This window comes from Panulirus ornatus, chromosome 49 (genome assembly GCF_036320965.1).
Source record: "Panulirus ornatus isolate Po-2019 chromosome 49, ASM3632096v1, whole genome shotgun sequence".
NCBI classification, from domain to species: domain Eukaryota; kingdom Metazoa; phylum Arthropoda; class Malacostraca; order Decapoda; family Palinuridae; genus Panulirus; species Panulirus ornatus.
Window position 1 is genome coordinate 6,224,834 of NC_092272.1, and position 12,123 is coordinate 6,236,956.

General features: G+C 38.7%; 1 protein-coding gene across 1 annotated transcript in view; it reads right to left on the reverse strand.

Moving 5' to 3' along the window:
- LOC139764258 (laminin subunit alpha-1-like) overlaps nucleotides 1-12,123 on the reverse strand; it is a gene marked incomplete at its 5' end in the record, with an annotated part of 177,102 nt that overhangs the window by 78,487 nt on the left and 86,492 nt on the right. The window contains 6 exons of the mRNA XM_071690754.1: nucleotides 3,889-4,029; nucleotides 4,310-4,406; nucleotides 4,617-4,813; nucleotides 5,466-5,559; nucleotides 5,954-6,123; nucleotides 6,580-6,822. Coding sequence (XP_071546855.1) covers nucleotides 3,889-4,029; nucleotides 4,310-4,406; nucleotides 4,617-4,813; nucleotides 5,466-5,559; nucleotides 5,954-6,123; nucleotides 6,580-6,822 — 942 coding nt within the window. The remainder of the gene's footprint in view (nucleotides 1-3,888; nucleotides 4,030-4,309; nucleotides 4,407-4,616; nucleotides 4,814-5,465; nucleotides 5,560-5,953; nucleotides 6,124-6,579; nucleotides 6,823-12,123) is intronic.

A 12,123-nucleotide genomic window follows, 5' to 3' on the forward strand; every position in this document is an offset into this window, starting at 1 on the left:
CAAATTTAAATTCTCTAGCTTTTTCCAATCTCACTGATCATCATTCCTAAAATACCTAAACCCATATTCAAAGTCTCCAAGTCTTTTCAATATAAAAACAACACATGCAATGACTTTAGTTGCTTCTAGTCTTTTCCACCCTTGGCCATATATACAATGTAATCACCTCACCTCACATAATGGTAGCCTTAGACAACCAAGACACCCAAATCTATATTTGAAGCCTTACTCATACTAACACCTAGTCTCAAAAAAAGCACCAATGTGAAACCACAACACAGTTCAAACTTGCAAAATTCATCTGACATTAAATAACAATATGCTTCATATAATTTTTTTTTTTCTTTAAAAAAAAATCCAAAGCCTCCTAAAATGCAAATATCTGGTCTGAACGACTTCTTTCCTTCTTAAATTGACCCTGCTTCTCAGATGCAGGTCCAATCCTCTCGGACGAAGTTTTTAAATCTATAAATGCTACATGCATCACATTCCTATCATTATTTTCACAACCTGCACAAAGGAAAAAATCTTGAGTGTATTCCCTTTCTACAACTACCTTATTCTTAATCTGCACTTTTAATTCAATCACACTCACCTTAAATACCCTTCCAATCTGTGCCTAAACACACAACTCTGTATCCCTAAACAACTTTTCTATGGTTTGAGACTCTGGCACCTTACAAGCTTACAAATTGTGCAAGATTACTTCTTTTAAGTCTAATCTCCCTCCATTGCTGTGACGTCACCGCCAGAAAACGAAAAATTCACATCAGCATCTAAATTCCACTGAACACATGCCAAACTACCTGAAAAATTCCTATCTGCTCACTAAACCATGCTGCCTAAATCTACTTTAGTAAATAAGATTCTTTATCTATATTCTTCTCACTACTTATGATTTTCACACAGAAGTAATCATGTCACGTTTCCGTTTACAAAGAAAACCAGACCTAAAATGTTTCAACGAGAACGTGACGTTTTAGGGGTAACTATGCCAAAACTCCACGACTCATTTTATAGATTACATAACGTATTGTATAAAGACTGAAAAGGTGAAAAACATACATTGTGTGTAGAATATCTTTAAAAAGGTGAGTGGATGAAAGCTTTCAAGATGGTATGGCCATGTAAGAAGTATGGTACACAACAGATTAGTAAATACATAAGCATGGTTACTCTATGGTCGTTTGAATGAACCCACCAGAGACGGTAGATGAAGAAGGGCTCACCAACATATGTAAGCAGTACTCCATACAGACTGAACGCCTACTTTAAGAAGATATCTATTCAAGACCTGCAAATACTCAATTCTCTGAGAGCAGACAGCTACTCAATTCTCTGAGAGCAGACAGCTATTTCAGTGATACAGAGTGTACAAGATGTTAAATCGATATATAGTATACCGAAAAAGACGAGGAGTTGAACAAAAAGACCTTTCCACTAACACACTAAATCTAACCATTTTCAATTTCAATCTCAGCCAATATAACACAGAGATTATTAGTTCATACTCTTCCACATGTTTACCACCACCCTTCCTTTTCCTCAAAACAATGTCTCAAAACAATGTCTATCATTAAAATAAAGTACTACATGTATTATATAAAGATACAAAGCCATGATATCAATGCTCTAAAGTCATAAACAACAAAAGTATGTTATTACAGTAACTGAAAACCAACAATGATTAATGATAATCAATGAAAATAATCTCGTATACCTATGAAACAAATACATAAACAGTGACAATGGGAAGTCATTAAAAACAAAGCAAATATAAACATAAAATATATTCACAAAACGAGTGCTGAACCATTAGCAAAACATTCAATGAAATAAGAAATAGAGAGAACTGCAACCTTAATGCTACGAGTATGAAAGGTTACTTCAATGTCTGCAGTACGAGGAAACCTAACCAAAACTCCTGTAATACACACACACACACACATATATATATATATATATATATATATATATATATATATATATATATATATATATATATATATATATATATATATATATATATATATATATATATATATATATAATATATAATATATATATATATATATATATATATATATATATATATATATATATATATTTTTTTTTTTTTTTTTTTTTTTATACCTCGTCGCTGTCTCCCGCGTTTGCGAGGTAGCGCAAGGAAACAGACGAAAGAAATGGCCCAACCCCCCCCCCCATACACATGTATATACATACGTCCACACACGCAAATATACATACCTACACAGCTTTCCATGGTTTACCCCGGACGCTTCACATGCCTTGATTCAATCCACTGACAGCACGTCAACCCCTGTATACCACATCGCTCCAATTCACTCTATTCCTTGCCCTCCTTTCACCCTCCTGCATGTTCAGGCCCCGATCACACAAAATCCTTTTCACTCCATCTTTCCACCTCCAATTTGGTCTCCCTCTTCTCCTCGTTCCCTCCACCTCCGACACATATATCCTCTTGGTCAATCTTTCCTCATTCATTCTCTCCATGTGCCCAAACCACTTCAAAACACCCTCTTCTGCTCTCTCAACCACGCTCTTTTTATTTCCACACATCTCTCTTACCCTTACGTTACTTACTCGATCAAACCACCTCACACCACACATTGTCCTCAAACATCTCATTTCCAGCACATCCATCCTCCTGCGCACAACTCTATCCATAGCCCACGCCTCGCAACCATACAACATTGTTGGAACCACTATTCCTTCAAACATACCCATTTTTGCTTTCCGGGATAATGTTCTCGACTTCCACACATTTTTCAAGGCTCCCAAAATTTTTGCCCCCTCCCCCACCCTATGATCCACTTCCGCTTCCATGGTTCCATCCGCTGACAGATCCACTCCCAGATATCTAAAACACTTCACTTCCTCCAGTTTTTCTCCATTCAAACTCACCTCCCAATTGACTTGACCCTCAACCCTACTGTACCTAATAACCTTGCTCTTATTCACATTTACTCTTAACTTTCTTCTTCCACACACTTTACCAAACTCCGTCACCAGCTTCTGCAGTTTCTCACATGAATCCGCCACCAGCGCTGTATCATCAGCGAACAACAACTGACTCACTTCCCAAGCTCTCTCATCCCCAACAGACTTCATACTTGCCCCTCTTTCCAAGACTCTTGCATTTACCTCCCTAACAACCCCATCCATAAACAAATTAAACAACCATGGAGACATCACACACCCCTGCCGCAAACCTACATTCACTGAGAACCAATCACTTTCCTCTCTTCCTACACGTACACATGCCTTACATCCTCGATAAAAACTTTTCACTGCTTCTAACAACTTGCCTCCCACACCATATATTCTTAATACCTTCCACAGAGCATCTCTATCAACTCTATCATATGCCTTCTCCAGATCCATAAATGCTACATACAAATCCATTTGCTTTTCTAAGTATATATATATATATATAAGAACAAAGTGCATATGAACGCGCACCTTAATAGAACATACAAACCTCCATCAGCCAGGATCGAACCCGGGACCTCTGTGCTACCAACTTGAGACGAAGGGTATTCGAGTAAATAGTATTCGAACAGTCAATAGCCAAATTTTATTAATGATGTTCACAGTTTATTGGTAACGCTCCCGCCTGTAACACAGGGAACCCGAATTCGGTTCCCACTCTTGGAGGTGTTTATATATATTAGTTGTACGAAATGCAGAATTAAAGGATGTATTCATGATAATCGCTACCATTCTTGATCAACTGAAGTTTACATATAACAACGGCACATATGAGACTTGTACATACAGGAGTGATATAGATCCTTAGTACTCCAACTAAATCCAGTACAGAAGGAACTTTATTTACAGCGTATCTGTACGTCGGAAACTTACATGAAATCCTTCTTTGCAAATGCAGGCTCCAGGAAAGAGGCCAAGGTTGAGCTGGGTGTCATCTTGGACACATTTCTCTGTAGTTCCTGGTCCAGAACAGTTACATGGAAGACATGGCCTGGGTGCATCTGGTGGCACACCCTGTATGAAAATGAGATCAAGGATTGAAAATGATGGTGATATCTGTCCGTAACATAGAAAACTGACCGCGAATTATTACAGTAATAGAGAAGATACTGACTAGAAATAGGGCAAAGCTATGACTTATCATAGCACTACAATGAAAAACCCTCTTATGACTCATTATAAGACAGAAAACGGACTGAGGCCCGCTCCACAGAACATCGTACCTTATCTTCAATGTTACGCCAAGTGATACGAGTGTGCTAAAGCACCACACAACTTGTGGACTAGCTCTCACCTGCGGTCTGTAGTATCCAGACTCACACCGATCACAGTTCACACCTTCAGTATTACGGAGACATTCTTGACAAACACCACCACCATCGTATTCACCCCTGAAATTCCATATTTCTTTACAACTCCTATTACACAAATCAAAGGAACACCAAATAAAGCACTTGCATTTATTCTAGTCCGTACATATATATATATATATAAGTTTACAGATGATACTAACCTGAAGCATATTATGCTAACCATTACCTTATGAAGGAAGCTTTAAAATACTAGGTAAAAGTGTACATAACAGCCCTGCTTGTCCCTACCTGGTATTGACAGAAAGATGTTTCCTTGCTACTTCTTCATCGAACTTGCAGGAGTCGGCGTGACCGTAACACTGACACTTCTCGCACACACCGCTATCACTGAAGTTACCAGCTCGCCATGGTTGCTGATTGTATAGTGGGCAGCAGGAGTCACAGTTATCCCCACATGTATTGTGCACACAGGAACATCTCGCCAACTGCATCAAGGTCCAGATATCAGTATGGAACAGTGATTGAAAACTGGATATTGACACATTAAGCACAAATGGATTCAAAAGAAATTATGCAACAACGAAAAGAGTATAAATCAAATATAAAAAGTAAGATGAAGAATTGACTTATCAAATGAAAAACATATCTCTAATATCAATTGTTACCCAAGCCTGAAACATTTTCAGTACAGCATCTAAATTTCGAATTTATCATGATTCCATGATGAAATAACCAGTATTCAATGTTCTGTGCTAAAGCAAACTAAAATCATATTTCTACTTTTTCCCTATCAATTGTTGTTAGAGGTAGGAATATTTGTCCCGAAGTACAAATCGGAAGATAAGAAAAAAGTCTAAACGGAAGAGCCCAAGAGTTCAGGAAGAGAAAATACAGCAGAAACAGAAGCCAGGTGGTCTGTCTACCTAACACTGACAATGTTAACCTAAAATGAGTTTTTAATTTCAATGTTCGCAAAATTCTGGGTCAGCCTTACTAAAAAGTTGAAGGTAAGCTCATATAAATGCTTTTGCTTGCGATGTTTCTGTTTAATGCAGCCTGGGTATCATCATGCTTCAAATAGCATGCATGGTTATCCTACACATTTCTAACATTAGCGATAATGGAGTCAGGACTTACCTGTTCTTGATCACCTGTCTCACAGTTATCAGCGTGGCCGTTGCATACACAGCGGCCACCGATACTGATGTCTTTGATGGAGTAGAAGTACCGCCTGAAACACCATGAAAAACACATATTTACTGACCATGTTCTCATAATATACTCCACTAACTAATAAAAGAACTGCAAAATTCTTTAAAAATCAATTTAAACTACGCGTGAATTAGTCAAATCAGGATTCTCAGCATGCACAGACTGTATAGTCGACATTAAATCATAACAATACATTAAGTATGTCACATTACACCAAGGATCAGAGAGAGAGAGAGAGAGAGAGAGAGAGAGAGAGAGAGAGAGAGAGAGAGAGAGAGAGAGAGAGACCTGAGGGTGGTCAAGATTTTCGATTAGTTATAGTGACTTGAAGGTCTTACTGACTCCCACAGTCGATTAAGTCCAGCCTAAACAACCAGCCATCATAGCATACATTTTCACACTTGCGAACTAACTTGGTGACGGAGGGATCAGACTGTGAGGAGCGGCCGCGACCCTGCAGGTCGCCATGAAGAGTTCGTATCTTCTGCAGGCGAAGACGGACGTAACGAGCTTCCGTAAACTTCAGTAACGCCTCCGTCGGTACAGCGAACCCTGGCCGGCCATTCACCAGGGAAGTGTGTATCTGTACATATATCAGGATATAAACCACTTATCTATCGTGATTACTCAATTCTCAATCTCTATGGGATGGATTAGCAACCGCAATGACATTCATCCACATCTTCAACCCATTCCTACTTTGATAAGAACATGGACTTCCTACATTTATAAAGTGCTACAAACTTTTTCACTGTGTATTAAAGATACAATGAACCAAGTTATCAATATATCTAAACAGCACTGAATATATATATATATATATATATATATATATATATATATATATATATATATATATATATATATATAGGTAAAATCACAGCCACCTTACTCTGAATCAACTGAAGCACTTTGGGTGAATCAGGCAGATGAGATAGTACAGAAACATGCCATTAATTCCTACAGTATTAATTCTTACAGTATGTATTCTGTGATCACAAATCAATATATCTAGTGGATAGGTGAGACAGATATATACCTCGCCTCCTTCCAGGGGGTTGAGCCGGGAGAAATAGGAGGTGCAGATGACCTGCGTGTCGGAGGTGTAAGTTGGGCGGCCAGGGGTGGCGCCCACGCCGAAGGCCAACAGACACTCGGCGTCAGAGAGGGCGTAGTACTGCCATGGCTGGAAGGTACGGCCGTCTACGGATCTCTCCAGCACCCAGTTCCCAGGTCGAGGGGACACCGCGCTCTTCACGATCACGTACGCTACTTGGTACACCTGTCAAATATCAACACATTCTCGATATAATCATTAACGTTCAGGATATTATTGTGCTTTGTCGTACGTCAAACTTCAGAACGAAGATCATTTCAAAAATACATTAATAAACATGTCTTTTCGTGAAGACATGATACTACCTACATATCAGTTGTTTAGTCAAATAGTAGTTGGCTTGTAGGAAAAAAAGAATAGCAAACTTACAATAGTAAAGTTACATACTAAGAGTCAATAACTACAAACTAATAAGGTCCAAAGTCAGTCAGGCACAACAGAATTATTCTTACTGCCATAATTTGTTCCTCTGTATTACTTGAAACTATACAAATCATAATTCTGAAACCCTGGAGTACACCCTCTCTAAGAAAACAAATGCATGACAAATGAATTATTGATGAGAGATGAAGAATGTCAGTGAAAGGGCACGTTGTATACAGACAGACAGATGGAAGCCGGGAGGAAATAGCAAAATACTTTCATTTCCTCAAAACTGCGGGGAAAAAAAGGTAGGTGATCTAAACAATGGGTGAAGAAGCTGGCCATCTGGCGGGCAGCTCTGACCGACGAAACTGGTAGCAAAAACTTGGAAATTGTCACGAGTGTTTTGGAGGGCTTCCATCCAACCATCCAAATCCCACCCTACTCGCAAACTTATGGTACCAGAGGGAGTCTTGGTATGTATATATATATATATATATATATATATATATATATATATATATATATATATATATATATATATATATATATATATTATGCCACAAAGATATCGCTAATTACGGAATAAAACACCAAAAGTCCGAGATGAAAGAATCGAAGGGGGGGATGTGGAGGTAGATGTTTAAATGACCATCAAATGACCCCATAAGGTTTAACAAAATACCTAAGTTTATGTTACGTTCATAGCTGGACTAGCAAAATATTTTGCAAACTTTACAATAACCATCGCAGTGCGTAACGAATTCCTATAACTTTTAAGTACCGTTGAACCCTTTCTAACGACTCAACAGCTATTACCTTCAATATCTCTGCATCACCTACTGTGTTCAGCAAACCCTACCTCTACAAACCAATCTCAACACAGAGACTGCCTCTTGCCCTAAACCTGCCCCACTTCGCCAATTACATGCAGCATTTCCTTCACTTATTGAAACTACACTCCCAACCACATACCAAGTATATTAAACAATCCCTGCCCCTCCGTATCACTCAGCCACCACTCTCTCCCATCCCACAACAGCTTGAGAAATAAAAAAAAAGTGGTCGTGACACCTGGCTGGCATTTCAGTGTAGAAAGTTTGATGCGCGTGAGGGTGAACGAGGCTGCTTGGTCTCGGCAACTTTCCCGACTTCCTTAATTAGTTACTTCTTGAACCATCTAATCTAGCGATTTAGCCGTTTCAATGCACTGATTCCACAGAGTATATTAAGAATTGTAGCTGTTTACCTCCTTGTCCTGCTCTCTCTGCAGCTTAACTCTTGATGACAAAATTAAATGTCGTCCGCCGTTGAAGTATACAAACAATATGCCTCCTCAAATGGTCAAGAAAATGACGCATACTTTGTGGTCTAAAAATGAATGTACTATAATTATAATTTTGAGTATCACCTTGTCCAGATAACTTGAAGACAGTTTTGCCTCCTCGACAACACTTCTCATGTGGTTCTCTCGAAAAAACCTGGCCACTGGGTCACCTCCTATGTTCTATTCATGGGCAAGCCCTGCAATTTCCTCTATGAAAGATGATGGTCAAAGCCTTATCTAGTGTCTCCACATCCTTCTTCAATATGTTACATTTGTTTGAAATGAATTTCATTAGTCTTGCAACTCACAATGTTGGAACCTGTCCAGGTCTCCTTGTAGAGTGTCGTAATGTCAAATAGACTTTATCTATCTCATCAATCACCATAATCCACTCATATACAGTGTGATTCAAGTCCTCTTGACAAGTCATTTGCACATCACGAACAACAACGAGCCCAGCGGCATACAAATGAATACTTTCTCCCTTTGTTCAGACACATTAAACGAATTCGCTTTTCCACTTCTTTTTTGGGGGGTGGGGTCATCAAAGGAGCCTTCCTTTACACATCTGCCTGGAATTCAGGTTTTCTTACCAGTGTTCTAAGAAACTATCAAATGCCAGAGACAAAGGAGGCCAAACATGCGAAAGACTTTACCATAACATCTCAGGTATTCACTGAACATGGAGATCCACAAAACCTTTCAAGTAAATATGTATATAGTAAATAACACGAGGATCTCCTCCAACTTGATTATCACGCAAAACGCAATCCAGTAAGTTAGCAAAGCAGGATGAATGTATGAAGGTAAGCAACAAGAGTAGAACTGCCCCAGGCGGCGGGCGGCTGCGGCGTCACGGTAACTGATCACACATAACGAACCACCTGTTTACTTTCACTTTAAAGAAACTGTTCAACTTGGTCCATTTAAAAGGTTAATAAAATGCATTCAATGGACGTGCGTATGCACAAAAACATAATGAAGATAAAGTTCAATAATTCCACCCATTTATAACTTACCTTTGAGTGGCGAAAGCCGTTTATTTTTCCCCAATTAGCAGAGTACCTGGTTACGGATCGTGAAGGATGTGGAATGCCTCGAAATTACATTGGAGTAGTTCTTGATTCTATTGAAACTCGTTTCCCTAAACTTGGCTGCATTCCCACGGAACACCAAAACTCACTCAACTACAAAACTGATGAGGTCACAAAATTCGACACCAACACAATTTCTCTTGAAGGAAATTCAAGTTCCGATACATAACATAATGACGGCACTACGTGCACCTGAAGTGGTAGTTTGAGTTACATGTTTCAGTCATATCAATGTACCAGTAACAATGCTGAAGTTCAATATCAGATATGAAGAGACAAGCCATATATTACTGCTTTGTTTTTCTAACTACATACATGAATTTTCAACTTTACAAAATGCTAAAATCAGATCAAACCAAAATTTGCGTAGACGCAACTGATTTCTTTTTCGTAAGTTAAAGAATTAATTGTTCATCCAATCTTCGCAAACATGTACTGTAATCTTTTTTGATACATTCAAAAGTGTGAAACAACCCCACTAAAAAGATATACTCCACAATGCATGTGTTTTAAACTTGACGGAGTGTGTAGGAAAAAAAAAAAAAGCATGTCAAATAAAACGAAATAATTTGGTCCATGGTTAACTGTGCTTCGTCAAATACCTCCTCCACTGTTTATATACCATCCAACAACTTAAGTGGGAATGAGGTTATCGACTACAAAGATAATAATCGGAAACTTCCCGACCAACCAGAGCCCAGGAAAGGCATAAAGATCGTTGAACCATAAACTTACGCTGAACTGGTCTCCTGAGGCTAAAGAACAGGTTCACAACTTTAGTATAACGTAGCTTCATCAGATGTTAAAATACTGATGTGAAAACTCTTGGCCAACCCAAGGCGAGGAAGGACACGAAAATCGTCAAACTATGACCACCTGGTGACCAGATTTGTGGAACCATAGCATGAGCCCACAGCTCTAGCATGATCATGTAAACAGGGATATTGGCTACCAAGAAAATTGTCGACAAGCAAGTGTTAATGAAGGGACCGTTAACTTGATTACAATGTCTCCGCTTCCATTCAACTAGTAAAGAAGAAATATGAAGATGCCGCATATACATGGAACTCGGCACGGAAGAACCAAGTTATTTTCAACCCAAATGATTAAACCACCAGATAATTGGACCCGGCTCTTTGGAAGACATTTTGTACGATTAGGGACTAAAAACGTACATGTATTCACTGCATATTACCTTTTTCATCTAAGAAGAGATATTAACTTTAGGTAAACTCTATTTCAGCACAATAACACCACCACAACACACCTCAGTCGCCACGATCGTCGAGCTGTCGAAAAAGCTCTCGGCCGTGACCATACTTCGCTCAAGCATTATATCGAGACGATAATTCAAACCGAATCAATTATCTTTTGTAAAGTCTATCGCTATTGTCTCATTATTTCTCAAGATTTCACTATACTTTTATTAAAATTCTGTTGAAGTTTACGATTACTTTCAAGCATGTTCATACGTAAAACTAATTTTATACATATATGAAATGAAAAGCCATCTTCTGTGCATGCCCGAGACCTTAACCAATTCATGCACACTTTTCAGGATATTGAACGATTCCCGGGCAGACTGCTAGTTAGTACCCATGCAGCTCGTTCAACATTTCCGATTTATCCGCAGTCATTCGTGATTGTGACGATGAGAGACGAGCGTTTCTCTCATCACGTAGTTTAATGAAGCAAACAAGTCAGTGCCCACCATGTTCTTCGAACATTTAATGACAGTAAATTATACAGGTTGTGCTGTAAAAGATGCTCATCAAACAATCGTACAAGTTAGGTAAGTTTTTCTCTCCTCTTCCCTACAGCTACTGTTTAACGGACTGTTTTCGAGCTTTTGCTAAAGTTAAATAACCGTTGTGTGAACACAGGGTAAATGACATTTTCATGAGCTTCCTGTTCTGGGGAATTTAGGGATGGAGCCTCCTCCTCGATAGGTTACGGTGAGAGAGGCAAAGTTAGGGTCTGGGAGGCTGTTCTGGGTTATATAACGTCACCTGAGTTCAATTTTGAACCCCATTTAAAAACCGTATCTCAAAAGTCCTTCCCTTTTTTATTTCACTTTGTTTACACTTTAACTGATTTATTCAATATAAGGAAAGTTGCTGCAGTTATCATGATGAGTACGTTTTTCTGATAGAAATACAAAAAATTACATGTAAGAATGCACACACACACACACACAATGTAAATTTCCTTACCCGTACAGTACAATAAGGTGATCAAACACAAAATTAATGCAAAATACATTACAAGAGAATAATTCTACTTATAGTGCAAAACTTGAACATATCCGGCTGATGCACAGGAGAAAACAAACCTCTAAGCAATAAGTCAGTTGGAGTTCCATGAAAGCATAGTAAATCTTGAGCAAGATGATTACCGCCGATACGGGCGACACCGGTCAAACATCCGCGTTGGTTTATTTATGCCTTGCTGCCAACTCAATCAGATATCCCGTAAGATGTAGGATTCATTTATTGCTCCTCGCTTAACGAGCAGGGCAGCAGTTGTTTTCGTTTCGGGTCCCAGAGGTATTTCCAGTGAAAGAGTGGACATCAGATGACCAGCAACTGTTTACAGTGCTTTAATATACTTAATATACTCTGTGTTTTAGCTAAATGACGGAGACGGATTAATAATTAACAATGGTAGCATCAATGATCAATG